At 43.5% G+C, this 25,256-nt stretch overlaps 1 protein-coding gene across 2 annotated transcripts; it reads right to left on the minus strand.

The window, feature by feature from the left end:
• Positions 1–1,002: 1,002 nt before the first annotated feature.
• LOC123457771 (INTS3 and NABP interacting protein) lies at positions 1,003–20,109 on the minus strand. Of its 2 annotated transcripts, XM_045142404.1 has the most exons (6): positions 19,977–20,062; positions 17,290–17,372; positions 9,037–9,140; positions 7,086–7,188; positions 4,745–4,835; positions 1,003–1,894 (listed from the first exon to the last, which is right to left on the minus strand). In XM_045142404.1, the coding sequence occupies exons 4-6, from the start codon at positions 7,121–7,123 to the stop codon at positions 1,799–1,801; spliced, it is 225 nt and encodes a 74-aa protein (XP_044998339.1). In that variant the 5' UTR covers positions 7,124–7,188; positions 9,037–9,140; positions 17,290–17,372; positions 19,977–20,062; the 3' UTR covers positions 1,003–1,798. The 2 variants fall into 2 exon arrangements, with proteins under 2 accessions (XP_044998339.1, XP_044998338.1); XM_045142403.1 differs by lacking the exon at positions 9,037–9,140 and having other exon boundaries at positions 19,977–20,109.
• Positions 20,110–25,256: the final 5,147 nt, after the last annotated feature.

Below are 25,256 nucleotides of genomic sequence, written 5' to 3' on the forward strand. Positions count from 1 at the left end.
GGTTTCACTCTGGCTCAGGCTGACCTGGAATTCATTATGTAGTCTCAGGTGGCCTCAAACTTGTGGTGATCTTCCTACCTCTGCTGGGATTAAAGGCGTATGCTACCACATCTGGCTTTTTTTCGGGAGGGGGGATCAAGGAAGGGTCTTTCTGTAGCCCAGGCTGACCTGGAATTCACTATGTAGTCTCAGGGTGGCCTCAAACTCACAACGATCCTCCTACTTCTGTCTCCAGAGTGTTGGGATTAAAAGTGTGTGTCACCACACCCAGCTCAATCATAAAATTTTTTGTGCAAGATATGTTATAAAATTCTCTAACCCATGGTTTTCAGGCTTTATTTTAAATCACATCCTAATTTTACAGGACAACAGCAGAGTAGGAGCAATTCCATGTTTAAATAAGCACCTCAGACTCTCTTAAGGTTTGATCTTGTTGAGCAACTTGCTTAGCCTAACTCCTTCCTATGTAAAATAATTTAAAAAGGACTTAATTCACATAATGTTAAGCTTTTAATTAGATAAAAATGAACAAAGAAAGTACTCAGGCACACCATTTATATAGTAACACTAAATAAGGACATAAATTTTGTTTGCTTTTGTTTTTCAAGGTAAGGTCTCATTCTAGCCCAGGCTGATTTGGAATTACCATGTAGTCTCAGGGTGGCCTTGAACTCACAGTGATCCTTTTCTCTACCTTCCGAGTGCTGGGATTAAAGGCATGCACCACACCGGCTAGGATGTGTAAATTTTTTTTTTTTTTTTTTAAATGTTTTTTGTTTTATATTTATTTATTTGAAAGAGATAGACAGAGAAAGAGGCAGAGAGAGACTGAGAGAGAATGGGCGCGCCAGGGCCTCCAGCCACTGTAAACGAACTCCAGACGCGTGCGCCCCCTTGTGCATCTGGCTAACGTGGGTCCTGGGGAACCGAGCCTCGAACCGGGGTCCTGAGGCTTCACAGGCAAGCGCTTAACCGCTAAGCCATCTTCCCAGCCCAAGGATGTGTAAATTTAAATCCACTACATTACTTAGCTGGTTTTCATAACAGCATTTAGGCACGTCATTTATAATGGTATTTATTCGTAAAATATGTTTAAGACTGGTTGGTAATTTAGTTTTGTTTTGGGTTATTGAGACAAGAACTAGTCGTGAGTTCACAAAGAACATTTATGGAAATTGTGACTCTAGTACACTGGCATAACCCTTCTAAACTGCAAATATGTATGCATGTAATTTAAGCCTATCATTTGGAATACTAAAATGCATCCTCATTTCTTTAAAGACATTTTTTAAGACAGGGCCTCATGTATCCAGGGCTAGCCTTGAACTATGTAGCTAAAAATGACCTTCAACTTCTGATCCTCCTGCTTCCTGAGTGCGGGCATGACAGGAGTATGCGGCCATACTTGGGTTATGTGGGCTGAAGGTCAAACCCAGGCTTCATGGCCAGCCTGTAAATAAACGGTTCTTGACTGCTATTATGGACATGATATATTCAATCCAACGCGTGGGGCATGATGGCTGATTTCACAGGACTGTTCAATTCCATCTGATTAAGAATCAAAAATCAATGGCGACACAGCCATCCTAATCAGTTCTTCAAGGATACGGTACAGCTTCCAGCGTGCTGGTTATCCCGACTCTCCTCCTCGTCACGCTGTCACTTACACATACCTTTCTTTTACAGAAACAAAAACATATTTAAGTTCACCAAAATTCTGGAGTCAGTTTGTACAGAGCTGAATTAGAGTACTTTGACATTTGTTGTCACAAAGACCCTTTCATGACGGATACTTCCTTCATTCTGGGTCAAGGCGTGGTAGCACAGGAAGAATAAGATTCCCAAATGCAGAGTCTTGCGTTATGAAGTATCCAGATGAATGGGCATGAGCATGCTGAGATTAAAAAAACAAACAAACAGAATTAAGCTATTTGCTAAGTCACAGTTTTTTCAACCAAGGCATTAAAATTACTTATCCTAGCTGGGCATGGTGGCGCATGCCTTTCATCCCAGCACTTGGGAGGCAGAGGTAGGAGGATCGCCTGAGTTCAAGGCCTCCCTGAGACTCCATATGAATCCCAGGAAAGCCTGGGCTAGAGCAAAACCCTACCTGAAAAATCAAAAATAAATAAATAAAAACAAGTAAATAAACAAACGTGTGTGTGTGTGTGTGTGTGTGTGTGTGTGTGTGTATCCTTTCTGAATCCTTGAGGCCAAATATACTTATAAATCAGTTCTTGTGCTGCTAATTTTGTTGAAATACATAGAAGATGGACAATAATCAGATTAACAAGTTATGTGAGGTACTCATTTATCACCCCTCTATCTCTCTGTGATTTTCTTTAGCCAATAGAAGAGTAAAAGACATGAATTGCTTTGTTTCTTGCAGTGAAGAAAAGCAGTACCCATCTAATTTCCAAAGTCTGCTTTTGGGCAACAAAACAAAATGCTGGAGAAAGGGCAGTAGTTGGAAGGAGAGGGAGAAAAGAGTGATTACTAATGATTAAAAACTAGCAGTGAGCTGGACAGATGGTTTCGTGGTTAAGGCACCTGCCTGTAAAGCCAAAGGACCCAGGTTCAATCCCCCTAGACCCATGAAAGCAGTTTGTTTGTAGCGGCTGGAGGTCCTGGTACACCCATTCTCTCCCTCCCCCCCACCTGCCTTGTTGTCTCTCAAATAAATAAATAAAAATAAAATACTAAGGAAAAAAAATTAGAAAACTTAAAAAACATGCCAGGAGTGGTGGCACACACCTTTAATCCCAGCACTCGAGAGGCAGATGTAAGACAATCACAGTGAGTTCGAGGCGATCCTGAGAGTACAGAGTGAATTCTAAGTCAGTCTGAGCTAGAGTGAGAACCTACCTCAAAAAACAAAACAAATAAACAAACAAAAACCCTAGAAGCATTTTGTAGAGAACCCCGAAATGTAGCTAACAGAAAGCCACCAGTAACATCCTTCTTGTTTAAAAAAAAAGGAGAATGACAGAAGTGGTGGCACACACCTTTAATCCCAGCACTCAGGGGGCAGAGGTAGGAGAATCACCATGAGTTCGAGGTCACCCTGAGACTAATTCCAGGTCAGCCTGAGCTAGCTTTCCTACCTTGTAAAACCAAAACCAAAAAAACAGAACTGAGGCTGGAGAGATGGCTTAGTGGTTAAGGTGCTGGCCTGTGAAGCCTAAAACTAAAAACCCATGTTCAACTCTCCAGATCCCACGTAAGCCAGATGTACAAGGTGACGCAAGCACACAAAGTCACACATGCACACAAGATGGTGTTTATGTCTGGAGTTCGATTGCAGTGGCTGGAGGTCCTGGTGTGCCAATTCTCTCATTAAAAAAAAGAAAAAGAAAAAGAATTGGTGGGGCATAGTAGTGTACACCTTTAATCCCAGCACTCAGGAATCCAGGTAAGAAGACCACTGTAATGAATTCCAGGTCAGCCTGGGCTAGAGTGAGACTCTACCTTGTAAAAAAATTTTTAAAAAACACCATAAAACATGGTTGCTAAGCCATCTAAAGATGATCTTAAGTGTCTCTTCCAATTCTGGAACTCTGTTTAAAAGTATAAGCAAAGCCGGGCGTGGTGGCGCACGCCTTTAATCCAAGCACTCGGGAGGCAGAGGTAGGAGGATTGCCATGAGTTCAAGGCCACCCTGAGATGACAGAGTTAATTCCAGGTCAGCCTGGACCAGAGTGAGACCCTACCTTGAAAAAAAAAAAAAAAAAAGGTATAAGCAAATTACAACATACTTAACCAAAAAAAAAACCCAAAACATATATATATATATATATCTTATCCAAGGTGTTTAGGAATATTAAATTATCCAAGATGAATACAGAACTAAATCTGTTTACTACTCTAGAGAGTAATATGTTTCAAGCTGGTGGAGCATCACAGTTATAATCCTACGGTAATAGCCTTTAAGTATTTCCCATGCAAGCTATACTGACCATTTTTTTTTAAGTATTTATTTATTTATTTGAGAGCGACAGACACAGAGAGAAAGACAGATAGAGGGAGAGAGAGAGAATGGACGCGCCAGGGCTTCCAGCCACTGCAAACGAACTCCAGACGCGTGCGCCCCCTTCTGCATCTGGCTAACGTGGGACCTCCTCGAACCGGGGTCCTTAGGCTTCACAGGCAAGCGCTTAACCGCTAAGCCATCTCTCCAGCCCTATACTGACCATTTAAAACAAACAATCAACCAAGAAGACTATCAGCTGAGGCAATAACATGACAAGTTTTAAAAATATCTATGGTCCAGCCGGGCGTGGTGGCGCACGCCTTTAATCCCAGCACTCGGGAGGCAGAGGTAAGAGGATCACCGAGAGTTCAAGGCCATCCTGAGACTACATAGTGAATTCCAGGTCAGCCTGAGCCAGAATGAGACCCTACATCAAAAGACCAAAAAAAAATAAATAAATAAATCTATGGTCCTACTAAACTTGGTAGTTCAATTTTCTAGATCATCTTGTCCATTCAAGTATCTTCCATCTATACCAGCAATCCCTTAGCAAGCACAGGAGAACATCAGTCATGACTGCCTCAGCACCTGTGATCCTTCCACTACCACACTGGGCCTTCAACTCCTCTGGGCATGACTGAACATCAGCAAACTACTGCAATTACGTGTGTGTGGAACACTTTTATTAGTATCGCTCCACTGAAGTACAAAATGGCTTGTAGACCCAGGATCTCCGTGGACATGGCAGTATCAGCTATACTACACGCAGCTCACCTGCAAAGCCGCCTTCTGTTGGGCTGCAATGTGCTGCTGCTCAGCGTGGTCCCGGAAGTCCTTGTTGAGAGAGGGTCTGGAGAGGGCAATGCTAAAATGGAAACCTTGGTTATTTGGCTGCTTAAGACAGGGACATCATTACCTTTTTCAAAAATGTAATTACAAACTGGGCATGGGGCGCATTCCTTTAATCCCAGCACTTGGGAGGCAGAAGGAGGAGGATCACCGTGAGTTTGAGGCCACCCCGAGAGTACAGTGAATTCCAGGTCAGCCTGGACTACAGTGAGATCCTGCTTCAACAAAACAACAAGGGCTGGAGAGATGGCTTAGTGGTTAAGCGCTTGCCTGTGAAGCCTAAGGACCCCTAAGGCTCGATTCCCCAGGACCCACATTAGCCAGATGCACAAGGGGGCACATGCGTCTGGAGTTCGTTTGCAGTGGCAGGAGACCCTGGCGCATCTATTCTCTACCCCTCCCCGCCGTCACTCTCAAATAAATAAAATACCAAAAAACAACAACAACAGAAAATGGTAATTACAGAAGCCAGGCACGGTGGCGCACGCCTTTAATCCCAGCACTTGGGAGGCAGACATAGGAGGATAGCCGAGAGTTCGAGGCTGCTATATAGTGAATTCCAGATTAGTCTGAGCCTGAGTGAGACCCTACCTCAAAAAACCAATAAAAGAAAAAAGTAATTACAGGGCTGGAGAGATGGCTTAGCCGTTAAGGCACTTACATGCCTGCAAAGCCTTAGGACCCAGGTTTCATTCCCCAGTACACATGTAAGCCAGATGCAGAAGGTGGCACATGCATCTGGAGTTTGTCTGCAGTGGCTAGAGGCCCTGGTACACCTATTCTCTCTCTTAAAAAATAAATTATACACATACATCCATACATCCAAAATGGAGATATATTCAATTGGCACATTTTTGTGGTAGTAAATTATCTTTTTTTTTTAACAAACTGAGGTATAGCTGACACATTAAAAACTGTTTATTTATAGTGTAAGTCATAATATTTGTATAACACTACAAAATGGTTAAACCAAGCTAAATAATATGTTAATTTCATACTAATCACTACTTATTACAAAAACATTTGAGATCACTTTCTTCACAATTTTCAGGTGCTTCATCAATCAATCTGAAAAGATTCCCTGTTCACACTCTTGTGTCTGGTTTGTATGAGCAGTGCTAGAAATGACAACCCAGGCCTTGTGCTTGCTAAGCACAAACTACCACTGAGCTACATTCCAACCCCAATGGCTTTATTTTGCAATCACATTTTTCATTATATATTCTTTTTTTCTTTCCTTATATATTCTTTTTTAATAATATTTATTTATTTGAGAAAGGCAGACAGAATGGGTATACCAGGGCCTCCAGCCACTGCAAACAAACTCCAGATGTGTGCGCCCACTTATGTATCTGGCTAACATGGGTTGTGGGGAATCGAGCCTCGAACTGGGGTCCTTAGGCTTCACAGGTAAACACTTAACCACTAAGCCATCTTTCCATCCCAGTACCAGAAAATTTAACTGAGGTCCTTAGGCTTTGCAGACATATCTTTTTTCTTTTCTTTCTTTTTTACCTTGATGCTAACAAGGCAAGGCTGTCTTAAGCAGTTTGAGGATTGGCAGTGTTGGATGCATAGCTCAGGCAAAAGGCCACAAATTCCCCTATCTCACTAGTTGTTGTGTCCAAAGTTTTGTTGTTTAAAAAAAATTTTTTTTTTCTTTTTTTGGTTTTTCAAAGTAGGGTCTCAGCTGGGCATGGTGGTGCATGCCTTTAATCCCAGCACTTGGGAGGCAGAGGTAGGGGGATTGCCATGAGTTCGATGCCACCGAGACTACATAATTCCAGGTCATCCTGGGCTAGAGTGAAGCCCTACCTTGGAAAAAAAAAATCAAAGTAGAATCTCCCTGTAGCCCAGGCTGACCTTGAACTCATGGCAATCCTCCTACCCCAGCTTCCCTCCCAAGTGCTGGAATTAAAGATGTGTTTTTCATAATTAGCATAACCATATTCCATATGTATAATTGAAAAATTATGAATGAAAAACCCCTAGAGGTACTTACCAGATCCTACAGCAGCTACCAGACACCTGGTCATGGGAAAAATAGACGCACACATGCACATGTGCACACACACACACATGCACACACGTGCAGGACTGAGCTCACAGACGACCACAATTAGGAAGATAGCAGTAAGGGACAGTGTAATGAAATGTAAACCTTGTTCTCAAGATAACAGGAGACGTCCACAAAGTGCCTGCTCTGCAGCACTTCCTCTTGAAAAATATCATCATCTGTAATATTGCCCCAAATAAGAGTTAATACCTAGCTCCAGGATGATTTGTTGAAGATTGGTTTTGCATGAGTAATTTTCTTTTCTCTTTGTCCAGTTCTGCCAAGATTGCAACTCTATTTTTGTTTTGAAAACCTAAAGAAAATAAGAGGGGTCAAAGAGAAAAAGAAGTAATAAGCATCTTATAACCTAGGCCAACTAGAACCCAGATAGCAAAATTTCTGTTCTCTAACATGGGAATAAACTTATGCATAAGTTCTTACTCCCTACTGCCCATTACCCAGCAACTTTAAGATGTGGTGGAACATGCCTGTAATCTCAGTACTTGGGAGGTTAGTGAGCTCAAGGCTACGTGAGACCCTATCTCAAAAAAAAAAAAAAAAGGAGCTGGAGATGTAGCTCAGCTGGTGAAGTGTCTATCTAGCATGTGCAAAGCCCTGTTCAATACCCACCACTTTATAAAGTTGGCTCAGTGGCACATACCTGTAATCCCAGTACCTGAGAGGTAGAGGTAGGAAGATCAGAGCTCTAAGGTCAAACCTTAGCTAAATAATGAGTTCAGGGCCGGCTTGGGATTTACAAAAGCCGATCTTTAAATGTGTATGTATGTATTTATGAAAGAGGCACATAGAGAATGGGCACACCAGGGCTGCAGCCTCTACAAACTCCAGATGCATGTGTCACCTTGTGCGTCTGGCTTTATGTAGATACTGGGGAATTAAACCTAGGTCGTTAGGCTTTGCAGGCAAGATCTTAACCACTGAGCAATCTCTCCAGCACAAGAGCTTGTTGTTAAAACAAATAAATAATGCCAGGCACAGCTGTGCACACCTTTAGTCCCAACACATGGCAGGCAGAAGTAGGAGGATTACTACTGAGTTCAGGCCAACACTGAGACTACATATTGAATTCCAGGTCAGCCTGGGCTAGAGCAAGACCCTACCTTGAAAAACAAATAAATAAATAAATAGTCATAATACATGGATACATATGCAAATATATTTCCTGAGGACTTTGAAGACAGGGGTTTTTGGTGTTTTTTTGTTTTTTGGTTTTTTTTTCAGTATTTTTAAAAAATTTATTAGAGAGAGAGAGAATGGGTATGCCAGGGTCTTAAGCCACTGCAAATGAACCACAGAAGCATGTGCATCTGGCTTACGTGAATTCTGGGGAATTGAACCTGGGTCCCTAGGCTTCGCAGGCAAACTGCCTTAACCACTAAGCCACCTCTCCAGCCCAGATTGTTTGCTTTGTGTGTTTGCAAGAGGTGGGGATTGAACATAGGACCTTGTACATTTGAAGCATGCATGCTACCACTGAGCTATATCGCAGCACTTAAATAGTTTTAATCACTAATATGAATTATCACATTTTTTAAACAAAATGTTGGAGCCCCAAACACTGTAGTCAAATTTACAGGTGTAATTTTCTAGGTTTTTTTTATAAAAACCTCTTTCATGAAGAAAAAAAGCGTTAAAACTATTCAACTCACAATAATTTCTTTTTAAGTACTTTCATTCAGAAATTAATTTTTTGTTTGTGTGTAAGTAATGTGACATGTATATATGCACACGTATGTGCCCTGGTGGTGCCCCATGCACTCAAGAGATCAGAGCATATCATTGGATACCATCTTGCCCCACTGCTCTTCCACCTGTTCTTGTCTGAGCCAGTTTCTTTCTGATACCATACCAGATCTTTCAGCTCTTCATGAGCCCAGGAAATTCTGTTCTCTGCTCCCCCTTTGAGGGACTGGGGTTACAGGTATGTGTGGCCATACCCAGCAGTATATATGGGATCTGGAGACTCCAACTTGGGTGGTTTCAGGCCCTCATGCTTGCATAGGAAACACACTTAAACACTGAGCCATCTCTTCAGCCCAGAAATGATATAACTATTCAAGGAATAAGTCCAAGTATTGCAAATGACCAGAAAGCAATTCTAAGAAAGAAATGGAGCATAACTGATAGTATATATAGATACCTCTTTTTATCAAATACAGAAGAATGGGCTTGATTCTACGCTTCAAACATGGTTAAGATCTCGAGCAGATGCTGCAAAGTCCTACGTCAGGAATAGCACTGGCCCTAAATGAAATGCCAACATGTAAACAATGAAGGACTGCACACTAAGTTCTCAAATTTCTAGAGTCATTGAAAACATATCTCACAATCTGGTAACAAAAGATCTTTGTGCCCTCCACAGCAACAACAAACTAAAACCAAGGAATAGCTAACTATTCCCTTAGAGGGACCCTCTCAAGTTTGTCACAATCCTGAGCGGAGTGTTTGTATTATCTGTAGGCATTGGCATTTCTGATCCCTAGTCTGCAGGAGGACACAAATGGGAGGGTCAAAATACTGAAAAACATGGGTTGGAGATATAGCTTAGTGGTTAAGGCATTTGCCTGCGAAGCCTAAGGACCCAGGTTCAATACCCTAGTATCCATGTGAGCCAGATGCACAAAGTGCACTTGTGTCTAGAGTTCATTTGCAGTGGCTGGTGGCCCTGGCATGTCCATTCTCATTTTTTCTATCTGCCTCTGTCTCTCTCAAATAAATATATAATTTTAAAAATACTGAAAAACAAAGAAAGAAAAAGGAAGAGAAAAAAAGAGGAGGGGGTAGAAAATAATTATAGTTCAGGAGAATAAAATCACTAGGCCAGAAGAATGAATGTGAGATAAGACCACTTTCCAAGCAGGATGCAGCTAAGCACCCCAAAGAATACCCATGTGAGGGCTGGAGGGATTGCTTAGCAGTTAAGACATTTGCCTGCAAAGCCAAAGGACCCAGGTTCAATCCCCAAGACCCACATTAGCCAGATGCACAGGGGGTGCACATGTCTGGAGTTTGTTTGCAGTAGCTGGAGGCCCTGGTGCGCCCATTCTTTATCTCCCTCCATCCCTCTTTCTCTGTCAAATAAATAAATAAGAACAAAATATTTTTTTTAAAAGAATACCCATACGAGAGGTTATAAGAACTTAAACTGATTATAATGAGGAAGAAATGGTAGGGGGCAGAGATCTGGAGAGGGGCAGAGATTGGCTGGAGCTAGCCAGCATGTTCAGGGCATTCATACTGTGACTGGCCTGAACTAAAAGCAGCTGAGACTTGCAATTAAACATGCTCCTTAACTTGGGCACCATCATATTAACTGTGACCAGGAGTTTGGGAAAAATGTGTCTATGGCACATCATTTTCAGAATTTATCATCTCCCACTTTCCTTCTCTGCCCACTTATGCACTGTCCTCAAACTCTACTGGTAGGAGATTTCCCCCCTTGTGCATAATTCAAAATATATTCTGGCATTTCTAAAAAGACGATCTGTGTGCCTTGCAAGTAATTCATTCTAACTCACCTCCCCCTTTCTTGCCTACATGTTACCTGAGAAAAGAACGTCCGCATCAATGCACACATCCCTGAAATGCCCCTTTCTGTTCCCAAGGCAAGCAATGAAAGTGGGTCAGTCCAGCTGAGAATGCAATGTCCTGGTAAGGCAAGCCCCCAGTGCAGTGCAAACAGGACAAACCAGCATAGAATAGAGGGCACCAGCTCCCTGCCCCCCACACTCAGTTCCTGATTGGTAATCTGAGAACACAGCAAGCCAGCACACAAATGATACCAGGGCTTATGTAGTCTAATAAAGCCCTTCTCCCTACAGGAAGCAGTATGGTCAAGAAGCGCTCTACAAAGTCTGGTGGCACACAACCTGCCATCCCCACACTTGGGAGGTAGAGGGAAGAACAGAAGTTAAGTTTATCCTCAACTATACAGCACACAGCAAGTTTGAGACCAGCCTAAAATACATGAGGCCTATCTCAAAAAAAGAATATTGGACACAGGATTCAGTGTTCCTGGTCTTGGTCCAGCAGGGCATGACTAGCCCTCAGCTATAGAAAGAATAAGCACTATTTGAATTTTTTGGTGGTAACAAGGACATGGTTGAGAGAGGAGCTACTCGCTCAGTCTACCCCCACTGGCTCTTCTCTGCTAGTTAGTTCCTACCTTCCTCATTAAGTACTTTCCTCTGACAGAACTATTAACAAACTGTGTCTCACAAGCCACCTCCCAGTATTGACAACCTGACATGCTGTGCTAGGTCTCCCTTCTAGCCCAGGCTGACCTAGAATTCACTATGTAGTCTCAGGCTGGCCCCAAACTCACAGCAATCCTCCTACCTCTGCCTCACCAGTGTTGGGATTAAATGTGTAAACCACCACACCCAGCTCTATGCATATTACCTGCTTTTCTTACATACAGGCCTATCTCAAGAAGTGCCCTACTTCAAGAAGGATTTAATATAGCTCTGAGACAGAAAATTCAAATGGTATTTGCTTCTCTCCACTTTCATTCAATACAACATTTGTGACCTCAGATCTCTAAGGGACTTTACTCACAAAGTAGTTCTCCAGTGGACATCCAAAATGATTCCAGCACAAAATTATACGTAAAAGGAATTGAGGTGGTAGGAAGGAACCAAAGATTTACGGCCCCTTTGTGATAATATGTAGAACTTGATTTGCCTGAGACAAGCAATGGGAAGCTACTACCAATATTTAGAAAGGGACAAGACATGGATTATTCTCTGAAGTTAGGAGAACCCCCTGGTGGTGACAGAGTGGATTGCAGATTGGTGAGATCCACAACAGGGAAATCTGTTAAAAGTTCAGATAAGCATTAGCATAGAGACTAACCCAAGAAATAATACAAGATGCATATGGACCAGCATGGTGGCACACACCTTTAAGCCCAGCACTGGGGAGGCAGAGGCAGGAGGATCACGTGAGTTTGAGGCCAGCTTAAGACTACACAGTGAATTTCAGATCAGCCTGAGCATATGATGGATGGGGGAGCAACTAGAGTAACTAGTTGGTGACTACAGGGCTACTATCCAGAGTTCCTGGGTGTTTTTATTTGGGGAGAGTCAGCACAACCTACTTTTTTCTTTTATTTGTGTTTTTTTCAAGGTAGGGTCTAACTCTAGCCAAGGATGACTTGTAACTCACTCTGTAACACTAGGCTGGCCTTGAACTCACAGTGATCCTCCTACCTCTACCTCCGGAGTACTAGGATTAAGGTGTGGGCCACCATGCAGCAACAACTAACATTTTTAAATGAGCTCATATCCAGTACTGAAGTGTTTATTCTTAAGACATTTTTTGTTTTCTCTTTGCTTTTCAAATCTTGGCTATAAGCAACTTAATTTATGACTGGCTATAATTGCTTCATAATTGCCCAGTTGGGGAGCACAGCCCTGGAGTTATAGAAACTAACCACTGGAGTCATTTATACAACAGTAGGCAAGCTGCTTTTAGGAGCAGAGCCTGAGGAACAGAACTAACCATGGAGTTACACCGAACATGAGGAGCCTGAGGAAAAAGAAAGTGGCCCTTGGCATCGACTAAACCAAGGGTGAATCTGTGGCGTCTGCTGTCACAGCTGTTCTGATGTTCTGCGGCAATCACTTTTGCTCACAGGTACTCGTTAGAATTTTTAATAAACAGCCAAAAAACAATAATACACGAACAAGTTGAATACTGCATGGATAAATGATAAGGAACTTTTTGTTGTTGTTTTAATGCAGGGTCTTGATCTAACACAGGCTGACCTGGAATTCACTATGTAGTCTCAGAGTGACATCGAACTCACAGCAATCCTCCTACCTCTGCCTCCCAAGTGCTGGGATTTAAGGTGTGCACCACCATGCCCAGCTAGGATAAGTTATTTTTGACTTTAGGTAATCCTTACATATTTGTTAAAGGAAGAGATTTTAGGGTTATGACCTATTGGATTCTGCTGTTCCAGAAAACACACACACACACACACACAGTTCACAAATGTAATGACACTAATCCCACCTGTTGTCTTCAACAGGTCTGTGGCAGGTCTATGGGCAATTCCGTGCTGTCTTCAAGACTATGGTCAGCACTTGTGGCAGTTCTATGGGCAATTCCGTGCTGTCTTCAAGACTATGGTCAGCACTTGTCATGCATACATACTCTTCTGGGTCAAGAGTATAACCAGGTCACTGAGGAACTGGGCAAAGGCATAGCTTAAGATGAGCCAGTATCTCTAAACACTCCCTGTCAGTGTTGGTCATCTGTGCTGTTCAAGCCAAAGGCAGAGGAAACCTAGCCACATTGCTTTAAGTGGGTGAGTTACATGGTTGTAAAACTAACTTCAGGGAAAGGTACAAGTTAGGAGCTTAGCAGAGAAAGCACCTCCACAACACTGAGAAGTTACTTGTAAGGGCCATAAGAAATATTTCCACAGTTGTTTCCCACACATAATCATACATAATCTAGAATTATTAAAAGTCTTAAATTCCAATCTGAAACACAAGGTGAAAAAAATATTGATAAGGCCAGGTGTGGTGGCACACACTTTTAATCCCAGCACTTGGGAGGCAGAGATAGGATGATTGCTATTAGTTCCAGGCCAGCCTGTGACTACAAAGGGCAGCCTGGGCTAGAGTGAGACCCTACCTTGAAAAAAAAATTAAAAACTGATAAAACATAAGCACAGCCTATAGGCCAATAACAAGTAATTTATGAGTAAATGTAATCCTTGAGTAAAAGTCTGAGTCTCAAAAATATTTTAGGGCTGGAGAGATGACTTAGCAATTAAGGCGCATGCCTATGAACCCAGGTTTGAGTCCCCAGAACCCACGTAAGCCAGATGCACATGGTAGTGCATGCATCTGGAGCTTGTTTACAATGACTAGAGCCCTGGCAAGTCCATTCTCTCCCTCTCCCTGTCTCTGTCTAATAAATAAAATAAAATAAGTATTTTAGGGCTAGAAAAATGGCTCAACAGTTAAGGTGCTTACCTGCAAAGCCTAAAGACCCAGGTTCAATTCCTTAGTAATCATATAAACCAAATGCTTAAGGCAGAACATACATCTGGAGTTTGTTTGCAGTGGCTGAGGCCCTGGTGCACCCATTCTCTACTTCTTTCTGCCTCTTTCTCTAATAAAATTAAAAAATAAAAAAACTAACTTAATGAGCAAAAAATAGGCACATGGGTTGAAGGGATAGCTTAGCAGTTAAGGCATTTGCCTGCAAAGCCAAAGGACCCAGGTTCGATACCCCAGGATCCACATTAGCCAGATGTACAAGGGGGCGCATGCATCTAGAGTGTGTCTGCACTGACTGGAGGCCCTGGCATGCCCATTCTCTATATATATCAAATAAATAAATAAATAAATATAAATAAAAAACAGGCACAAACAGTTATCAAAGGAAGATTTACAATGTTCAATAAATATGATTAGCATCCAGGAAAAGGTAAGATAGATTACAAAGAAATGTAACCTTATTCCAGAATGGCTAAAATTAAAAAGACTGACAACACTGGCCCTGGGTTCAACCCTCACCACCAAAAACAACAAAAATGTACAATCACTGTGGAAAGGGACTGTGTGGTAGTTTAAATGTAAATGTATGTCCCCCATAGCCTTAAGTATTTTGATTAAGATTAAGCCTCCTACTTAAGTCTCCAGCAGGCAGAAAGCCCTGCTGGAGCAGATGTGTCACTGGTGGTGGACCTTGCATCAAGCCCTCCTACGTGTGTAGAGAGCCAGCCTGAGCTCTGGCTGTTCATGTTGAGTCTATGCTGTGGATATATGATGAAGTGAGCCAGCTTCCTCTACAATGATGAAGCTTTTCCTGTAATCTGTAAACCCGAAATAAACCCTTTCCTTCATAAGCTGCTTCTGGTTGGGTGTTTGTCCCAGCAACAGGAAGGTAAATGCAAAAGACTGACACTGACCATATGTTGCAGTCAGGTTCACACTGACTGCAGAAATCACCCGACCAAGAGCAGCTTATGGGGAAAAAAAGGTTTATTTTGGCTTAAAGACTTGAGGGGAAGCTCCATGATGGCAGGGGGGAAAGACAACATGAGCAGAGGGTGGCCATCACCACCTTACCAACATCAGGTGGACAACAGCAATAGAAGAGTGTACCAAACACTGGCATGGGGAAACTGACTAGAACACCCATAAACCCTGCCCCTAACAATACACCACCTCAAGGAGTCTTTAATTTCCAACTGCCATCAGCTGGGGAAACTAGCATTTAGAATACCTAAGTTTATAGGGGACATGTGAATCAAACCACCACACTATAAAAATACATTTATCTACAAAAAGACTTCTGAAGCAAATTTATTCACAGTGGCCAAAACTGAGGCAATACTCAAGTTTGCAAACAGAAGAATGAATAATTGAAGTGTGATACAAAGGAACACTACTTCATAATAACAAAGAATGATCTGTAGATCCATGCACAATAGGAATAACCTCATAGGAGAGTGAAGGAAAGCTGGACACAAACAGATACACACTATATTATTCCGTTTCTACGAAGATAAACAAAAATAAAACTAAAAAGAAAAGCAACAGAACACAACAGAAACATTTCTTTTTTAAATGTGGGGCTGGAGATATGGCTCAGCAGTTAAGGGACTTGCCTGCAAAGCCTAATGACCAGGGTTCAATTCCCTAGTGTCCATGTCAAGCCAGATGTACAAAGTGGTACATGTATCTGGAGTTCATGTGCAGTGGCAGGAGGCCAATTCTGTCTATCTGCCTCTTTCTCTCTCTCTCTTAAATACATTTTTTAAATGTGGGCTGGAGAAATGGATTAGCAGTTAAGGCATTTTCTTGAGAAGCCTAAGGACCCAGGTTCAATTTCCCAGAACCCATGTAAGCCAGGTGCACATAGTAGCACAAGCATCTGTAGTTTGCTTGCAGTTGGTAAAGGCCCTGGTGTGTCCATTCTTTCTCTCATAAATAAGTAAATAAATGAAAAAAACTTCTAATGTTATGGACCAGGTGTGGTGGCGTATGCCTTTAATCCCAGCATTTGGGAGGCAGGGGTAGGAGGATCACTGTGAGTTTGAGGCCAGCCTGGGATTAAAGAGTGAGTTTTAGGTCAACCTGGGCTAATGTGAAACCCTACCTTGAAAAAACAAAATAAAAAATTGGGAAGCTGAGCATAGCATGGTGGTGCATGCCTTTAATCCCAGCACTTGGGAGGCAGAGGTAGGAAGATCACCAAGAGTCTGAGGGCACCCTGAGACTGCATAGTGAATTCCAGGTCAGCCTGAGCTAGAGTGAGACTGCACCTTGGGGGGGGGGAGGAAGGAATTGGTACCGAAGTCAAACAGATGTTAAGAGCTGACAAAAAGGCCTGTTTCAGTTTATTTATTTATTTTTTATTTGAGAGAAAAAGAAACAGGTCTATATATATATAGACAGTGAGAGAGAAAATGGACATGCCCAGGCCTCTAGCCACTGCAACTGAACTCTAGACACATGAACCACCTTTGGCATCTGGCTTATGGAGGTACTGGGAAATCAAACCTGGGTCTTCAGTCTTCATAGGCAAACACCTTAACAGCTAAGCTATCTCTCTAGCCCTTTATAATTTTTTTAAAAACTTTTTTTCTGCTTCAGGCTTCTTCTTTTTTTTTTTTTTTTTTTTTTTTTGGTTTTTCGAGGTAGGGTTTTACTCTGGCCCAGGCTGACCAAAACTTCAATATGTAGTCTCAGAGTGGCCTCGAACTTGTGGTGATCCTCCTGCCTCTGCCTCCCAAGCACTGGGATTAAAGGCATGTACCACCACACCTGTCCTCTGCTTCAGGTTATATGGAAGGAAATGCAAAGAGAGTTAATACTTTCCAGACATTAAATTTAATTTTTTAAATATTTTATTTATTTATTTGAGAGAGAGAGGTAGAGAGGCAGAGGGAGAGGGGCAGAGAGAAAATGAGAGAATAGCCACGCCAGGGCCTCTAGACACTACAAACAAACTCTAGGCACAAGTTCCATCTTGTTCATCTGGCTTTACATGGCTACTGGGGAATCAAACCTGGGTTCTTTGGCTTTGCAGACAAACGTCTTGACTGCTAAGCTCTAAATTTTACTTTTAAGCTGGATTTGGTGGCTCACACTTACAATTCCAGCCCTCAGAGGGCTGAGGCAGTCTGGCCTATATGAAACTCTGCCTCAAACAAACAAACAAGTGGATTACGATTTCAAGTTAAAAAAGAGAGAGAGAACACAAGTGTCAAGTTTAACAGTAGACCAACTTTAAATCTGGGGTTGCACTTTGTTATTCATTAATTCAAGATCCCATAACTGCCTATATAAACTTTCTCTAATTCAAATACATGTAGTTTGTAGGGGGAAAGTTGCTAGTAATTAACTGAAATTCCAGCTCACATTACCTTGTCCTGAAGGATTTGCTGCCATCTTCCTATTTTCTGTTTCAATTATATCTGGTGGCAACTGATCATCACTTTACAATCATCTGTTAAAAAAAATATTAGTACACACATAAAATGCACCAGACTTTGTTTTATTTTGCTGTTGTTTTGATTTGGTTTGGTTTTTTTTTTTGAGGTAGGGTCTCGCTCTAGCACAGGCTGACCTGGAATTCACTATATAGTCTCAGGGTGCCCTTGAACTCACAGTGATCCTCCTACCTCTGCCTCCCAAGTGCTGGGATTAAAGGCAGAGGCCGCCTTAAATTCTTCAAATGCCTCAAGCACTTTATTAAATGAACAGTTTATTCTTGAAGATGTTAATGCCAACATTAAGCATTGTTCTATAATGTACATCATTAGGTCATATTTGCAATCACTACCAAATATACCAAACCCTTTGAATACAACCATATGATCACTGCTAGAATGAAAAATCCCCAGATCTGTGTGGTACCTCTTCATTCATTTTTTAATATACCCAAGCTGGGCATAGTGGCGCGCATCTTTAATCCCAGCACTGGGGAGGTAGAGGTAGGAGGATCACTATGAGTTCCAGACCACCCTGAGACTAACTACATAGTGAATTCCAGGTCAGTCTCAGCTAGAGTGAAACCCTACCTTGAAAAAGAAAACAAAACAAAAGAACAACTATACCCCAGCAACTACTGTGCTACTAAAAACTAAAAAGAAACAAAAACTTACATTTTTAACAAGTCTTACCTAGCACCATACACTACATAATATGCTTGAGAGGTTTTTGTTTTGTTTTGTTTTGTTTTTCAAGGTAGGGTCTTGCTGTAGCCCAGGGTGACCTGGAATTCATTATGTAGTCTCAGGGTGGTCTTGAACTCATGGCGACCCTCCTACCTCTGCCTCCTGAGTGCTGGGATTAAAGGCGTGTGCCACCATGCCCGACCAAAAGTAATTTTTTAAATGTTATCTATTATGATTTTTTTTATACACATAAATGCTGTGGCAAAATTAGTAAGCATACTTTTGGTTTGCTGGTTCCAAACTAAGTATTTTTATACTAGGCCCTGAGTAGATCCCAAAATAAGCCAAAACCCCACTCCTACCCTCAAGAACACACACACAACTTTTTTTTTTTTTTTTTTTTTGGTTTTTCAAAGTAGGGTCTCTCTGTAGCTCAGGCTGACCTGGAATTCACTACGTAGTCTCAGGGTGGCCTCGAACTCATGGCGATCCTCCTACCTCTGCCTCCCAAGTGCTGGGATTAAAGACATGCCCCACCACACCCTGCCAAACACACAGCTTTTTAACAAATATGCTCTGTAAGTGGTGGGAGCTGGGGTGGGAGGGTTGTTTGCAAAACCTACCCATCCAGATCAATTCTCCAGACACTCTAAAGCCAGACTGGGCACTTCTTTTAAGAGGCAAAAACCTCTTGAAGATTTGGGAATTAATGCCTCCTGGAGGCAGTGTATTTTTGGGGACAGGCTTATGGGTATTATAGCCAGTTTCCCCTTGCCAGTGTTTGGCACACTCTCCTGTTCCTGTTGTCCACCTTGTGTTGGCCACCTTGTGTTGGCCAAGGGGTTATGTCCACCTTCTGCTCATGTCATCATTTTCCCCTGCCATCATGGAGCTTCCCTTGAGTCTGTAAGCCAAAATAAACCTTTTTTTCCCCCACAAAAAACTCTTGAAGCACATATGTACGTGCACACAGCTTTAATCCCAGCACTCAGGAGGCAGAGGTAGGAGGATCACTGTGAGTTCAAGACCAACTTGAGACTACATAGTGAATTCCAGGGCAGTCTAGGCTAGAGCGAGGTCCTACCTTAAAGATATATATATATTTGTGTGTGTGTGTGCATATGTAAACGGATTTGCCAGAGTCTCTTAATGCTGCTAACAAATGCCATATACTTGTTTTTTACATCTGCCTTTACGCAGGTATTAGGGAATTGAACCTGGGCCAAAAGATTTTGCAAGCAAGTGCCTTTAATAGCTGAGCCATCTCCCCAGCCCTGATATATCCTTATTTAAGAGAAAATATGGGCGCGCCAGGACTCCTTACAGCTGCAAAAGAACTCCAACGAGTGAGCCACCTTGTGTATCTGGGTACAGGTGTACGGACCCTGGCCGGCAGACAAGCACCTTTAATTGCTGAGCCGTCTCCCCAGAACCTCAAGATAAATTTTAAAAATAAATAAAAGAAAATCTACGGTGGTGCACGCCTACGGAATCCAACACAGGAGGCTGCAGCAGGAAGTTCGCCGGTGCCAGGCCAATTGGGCTACAGAGCCAGACCCTGCCACAAAAATAAAAAGCAGGCATCGTGCTGCAGATAGAACTAATGCACTAATTCTGCAGAAGTGATGCCCATGCCCGCACGCAAACACGAGGCTAGAGAAAAGCAGTTGCCGGTTGCCGTCAATGAATCTCTCCCATGAGGCTGGAGCGAAGCCAGGTTAAGGCTGCAGGGGTAATCACGACCACCTTGTGAGGTCGCAGAGCAGGGATGGGGCCGGGCGTCTCCGGACAGTGCCCAGCCGCAGGTGTGCCGAGCAAACTTCAGCGGCAAGGTCGGCTGCGAGGCCGCCGTCCTCTAGCAACAAAGGCAGCAGCAGAGGAGCGCCGGGGCCACGCCGATGCCTCGCCTGGCGCCGCCAGGCTCCCCCACTTACCCGGGATGCGGCCGGCCCCCGGGAGGCCCCGCTGGCAGGTCTCGGCGGTCCAGGGGGCGCGACCACTCGCAGCCAGGCTACGGTACCCTAGCCGCCGCACTACAACCTTCCCGCCGGCGCCACGCTTCCGCCTCCTGACTGACGTGCGCCCGAGCCAGCGGAAGTCCCGCCCCCTGCCGGACTCCCCCCGCCGCACCCGGCGAGGATTCGCTCGGCGCTGGCGGCCGAGGTGCGGAAGTGCTTGCCTCTCGTAGAGTGGCAGCCGAGGAGGCTCACGGGAGATGCAGGCAGGCGCCGTTGGGGGCGGGACGCAGGCCCCCGCTAGGCCGGGTCCCTAGCACCGAGAGAGGCTTTTCAGTTCGCCGGCGGGGAGAGGAGCCACGGGTCTGGAAGGCCTGCGGGACGGTGCGGGTTCGCTGCAGCGGCGTCCCACGTCGAGCTGCTCTCTGGCTTCAACAACCATCTCAGATTCTGTGACCACACAACATCCCAGCAGGTTTTTTTTTTTTTTTTTGTCTAGTTTGCATAATTAAACCGAAGGAAAGCACTAAAATGGGTACAAGTTTTAAAAAGTGGTGTGCAGCCAGGAACAGTGGCTCATACCGATAATACCAGCACTAAAGAACCTGACATTGGAGGAGTGTCGTGAATTCAATGGCAGCCTGGGCTCCAGTGAGAACCTCCCTCAAAATATCAAAGTAAATAAAGTGTGCCACATCTTAAAATACCAAGACACTACTAGTAGGGTCCTGATGCTACATTCCAGCAACTAAATCTGGGCATTTATACCAAGAGGTAAACTTAATTTGATGTGTGTCACCCGTTCTGCGGTTGTTAACCCTTTTGTGTATATGTTCTAGAACTTGAAAATATGCGTTTAATCATTAATGTTCTAGCCAGGTGTGGTGGCACACGCCTTTAATCCCAGCACTCGGGAGGCAGAGGTAGGAAAATGGCCATGAGTTCAAGGCCACCCTAGTGAATCCCAGGTCAGCCTGAGCTACAAGGACACCTACCTTCAAAAACAAAAACAAAAAAAATGGTTAAGAGACCAGACCATGGGATATTGCTTACAATTATGGAAGTTATAAATAAATTAATTTAATTTTTAAAAATACTAGGCACAGTGGCACACACCTTTAATCCCAGCACTCGGAGGCACAGGTAGGAGGATTGCCTTGAGTTCAAGGCCATCCTGAGACTACATAGTGCCTTCCAGGCCAGCTTGGCCTGGAGTGAAACCCTAACTCAAAATAAATAAACAGGTAAATACATAAAAATAAGAAAATGAAAAAGAGACCAGATGGGGTGGTGCATGCCTTTAATCCCACGCAGCACTTGTGTGCATCTGGTTTATGTGGGTACTGAGTAATCGAACCTAGGTCCTTAGGAACTTCACAGCAAGCCCCTTAACCACTAAGCCATCTCTCCAGACCGCTTTTACTAGTTTTATATATATATGAGAGAGAGAGGGAGGGAGCAAGAGAGAGGAAGAGGCACATTGAGAGAAAATGGATACCAAAACTGAAGCTTTTAAAGAGAGACTAAGGCTGCAGGCATATGAAAAGTAGAGTGTAGGAAGGAGCTTGTACAGGGAAAGTTCCGAGAGCACACATGGCATCTGCCATTTGAGAAAATATCAAAACTGAGACCAAGAAATTCAGAGGAGAAATGAGTAATGAAGAGTTACACTTATGGTTAACCCAAATTTAAAGAAAGTACAAGTATCGGGCCTGGATTTAGTGAGAGCATCCACGTGGCATCAGAGACCAGAAGAAAATCATGAATGTAAATCAACGTGAGAAGTTACCCCAAACTATAAAGCAGAGGAAGGAGAAAAACCATCTGAGTAGAGTCAAGACTCATGTCTGTCGGTGCAGAGATGAGAGGGAGCCCAGAGAAGATCTCACAGTGGGGGTAGCACCAAAAGTAAGGGAGAGGCTTGAAGGCGCAGCCTTTATAGCATCAGATTCAGGTATGCAAGAGGAATATCTGATTGGCTCATAGATTGGGTGGGTGGAGCCTAGAGCCTATGCCCCTGAACCAGCCCATCCAGGTCGTGTACTAGACTGTGGTCAGCAGGGGGTGCTGTAGATGAGTCTCAATCAGACATAAGTTCTATTTCTGCCAAGAGTTCCATTCTTGTGCCAGGGCAAGATGGCATGTGGAGTGGCACCTCGTAATTCTCCTTGGCTTCAATTACTAACTGAAACTGCCTTGGGAAAAAAAAAAAAAAAAAGCTAGCTTTAGCTGGGCGCATGCCTTTAATCCCAGCGCTCGGGAAGGCAGAGGTAGGAAGATCACCATGAGTTCCAGGCCACCCGGAGTCTACATAGTGAATTCCAGGTCAGCCTGAGCTAGAGTGAAACCCTACCTTGAAAAACAAAAAAAAACAACAATGAAAAAGATAGTTTTCTCCCGTCCTCCTTCATTAAGGTGATGACAGCAGTCCATGTGGAAAGGTCCATGTGGACAGTAACTGCGGCAAGCCTTACACCCATAGCCAGTACCAAGTTGCCAGTCACATGCGTGATCCTCCTCTAGGTACAGCCAGGCCTTCAGCTGATTGCAGCTTCGGGAGCTGCCCTGAGCCTAGGTAAACTTTCCACAAACTCATTCGTCCTTTTTGTCCTTTTATTTTCTCTTCTTTTCATTTCTTCCTTTTCCTTTGTTCATTTCTCCTTCTTTCTTTTTTCACTACATTTATAGTTATTAGTGTGTGTGTGTGTGTGTGTGTGTGTGTGTGTGTGTGTGTGTGTTATGTATACCAGGATGTCTTGCCACTACAAACAGATGCCTGTCTGGCTTTACATGGGTGGCTGGGGAGTTGAACCTGGGCAAGTTTGCAAGAAAGCACCTTTAACCACTGAACAACCTCCATCTCTCTTTCTTTCTTTCTTTTCTTTTTTCTTTTGAGATAAGATTTCATCTTTAGCTCAGGCTGACCTGAAATTCACTATGTAGTCTCAGGGTTGCCTCAAACACATGGTGACCCTCCTACCTCCGTCTCCCAAGTGCTAGGATTAAAGGCGTGTGACACTACGCCCGGCTGCTTCTTTTTTTAAGAACCCTTTTTATTTTCTTTTTGAGAGAAAGACAGAGGGAGAATAAGGCAGAGAGAAAGAAGGGGGGGGGGAGAGAATGGGCATGCCAGGGCCTTTCAGCTGCTGTGAACAAACTCCAGACACATGTGTTGAAAGACCCCCAGAGGGAGACCTTCACTCAAGTCTCGAGATAGCATGCACCCAAAGACACACAGGAGACCAAACTTGCTGCAAAAGCATGAGGCTTTATTCGGGAAACCAGAGCTCTGGGGTCGACATGTATCTCATGCAGGAGACAGAGGAGTTGACCCTGAGCCCTATTGGGTGTTTCTTTTTATAGGGTTTTTAGCAAGGAAGGGAAAGGGGAGAGGGGGTTCACAAGGGTATTTGCCAAGCTTGTACAGTTATGTCTACATATCTTATTTGTGCATAACCAGAGTTTAAGTCCTTGGTCAGGCTGTCTTGGGAAACTATTTTATTATTTTGGTTTTTCTCAAAACTGTATTTTTGTTTTTCCTCTTCCCAGGACATAAAGTTTAGTTGACCCGACCAACCCATATCTTGGGCCACCTGCAGCCTATCTTTTAGCCTATTTTTGATTTACTCCTTTCTGGATATACAGTTCAGGCTGTCCCCTACCTGTAGCAACCAGCTGTTTCTTCACTAAGTTTACTTTAAAATTTTCTATCCTGCCTTTCAGTGTCACCTAGTGTGCATGTGCAACATTGCACACTGTGTCACTTTTGTGTCTGGCTATACGTGGGACCTGGAGATTTGAACAAATGTCCTTGGGCTTTGCAGGCAAGTGCTTTAACCTCTCTTTTGAAATAATTTCTCACTATGTTGCCCAAGATTGGTCTTGAACTCATGAATTCAAGTGATCCTCCTGCCTCAGCCCCTAGAGTAACTGGAATTAGAATGTGCACATCACTGATTGCATCCTGCTGCTCGTAAATTTCTAATCCACAAAATTATATGAAATAATATATTGTGGTTACCTTTGCCTTGCTAGGATAAAGCACCCAACCAAAAGTATCTGATGGGAGGAAAGAATTTATTTTGGCTTACAGTCTCAAGAAAAACCTCCATGATGGCAGAGGAGTGCTTGGCATGAGTAGAGGCTGGACATCACCTCTGCCACAACAGATGGAAAACAGCAGTAGGAGAATGAGCCAAACTGTCTACTGTCATATCACCCTGAACACGCCCAATGTCATCTTATCTGCAAAGCTAAAGAGGGTTGGGCCTGGTTAGTACTTGGATGGGAGAGTGAGCCAAACTAACACAGGCAAGCTAGAGCTGATAAATTTCAAGGTCCACCCCCAGCAACACAACACCTCGTGCAGGCAGGCTCTGCCTCCCAAAATACCACCAGCTGGAGAACAAGCATTCAAAACACATGAGTTTACAGGGGACACCTAATTCAAACTAACAACCACATTACTCCCCTGACCCCCATAAACTAATGACCATCCATGATGTAAAATTCAACACATGCAGCCCAACTTTTAAAATCCCCATAGTTGGGCTGGGCGTGGTGGTGCACGCCTTTAATCCCAGCACTTGGGAAGCAGAGGTAGAAGGATCGCCATGGATTCAAGGCCACCCTGAGACTACATAGTGAATTCCAGGTCAGCCAGAGCTTGAGAGAGACCCTACCTCAAAAAAAAAAAAAAAAATCCCCATATTTGGGGCTCGAGAGATGGCTCAGCTGTTAAGGCATTTGCCTGCAAAGCCAAAGATCCTGATTTGATTCTTCAGGACCCATGTAAGCCAGATGCAAAAGGAAGTGCATGCATCTGGAGCTCATTTGCAGTGGCTGGAAGTCCTGGCGTGCTCATGCTCATTCTTTCTCTCTCTCTTTCCCTCTCTCAAATAAATAAAATATATATTTTTAATCCCCACTTTTTTATTGGTTTTTTGAGATAGGGTCTCACTCTAACTCAGGCTGACCTGGAATTCACTATGGAGTCTCAGGGTGGCCTTGAACTCACGGCAATCCTCCTACCTCTGCCTCCCGAGTGCTGGGATTAAAGGTGTGCGCAACCATGCCCAGCAAAATAAATATATTTTTTTAAATCTATGGAGAATTTTATGGCATTGGAAAGATTGTTCAGTGTTTAAGGCACTTGCCTGCAAAGTCTAATGATCAGAGTTCAATTCCACAGTACCCATGTTAAGCCAGATGCATAAAGTGGCATATGCATCTGGAGTGTGCAGTGGCTGGAGGCCCTGG

Source organism: Jaculus jaculus, chromosome 1 (genome assembly GCF_020740685.1).
Source record: "Jaculus jaculus isolate mJacJac1 chromosome 1, mJacJac1.mat.Y.cur, whole genome shotgun sequence".
Classification (NCBI taxonomy): domain Eukaryota; kingdom Metazoa; phylum Chordata; class Mammalia; order Rodentia; family Dipodidae; genus Jaculus; species Jaculus jaculus.

Excerpts from the sequence above, each read along its gene's own strand:
- LOC123457771 (XM_045142403.1), bottom strand. The coding sequence starts at position 17,314 with ATGGCAGCAAATCCTTCAGGACAAG. Across the intron at positions 7,189-17,289 it reads AGCAAATCCTTCAGGACAAG|GTTTTCAAAACAAAAATAGA; the intron begins GTAATGTGAGCT and ends TATTTTCTTTAG. Across the intron at positions 1,895-4,744 it reads AACAGAAGGCGGCTTTGCAG|CATGCTCATGCCCATTCATC; the intron begins GTGAGCTGCGTG and ends TTTTAATCTCAG.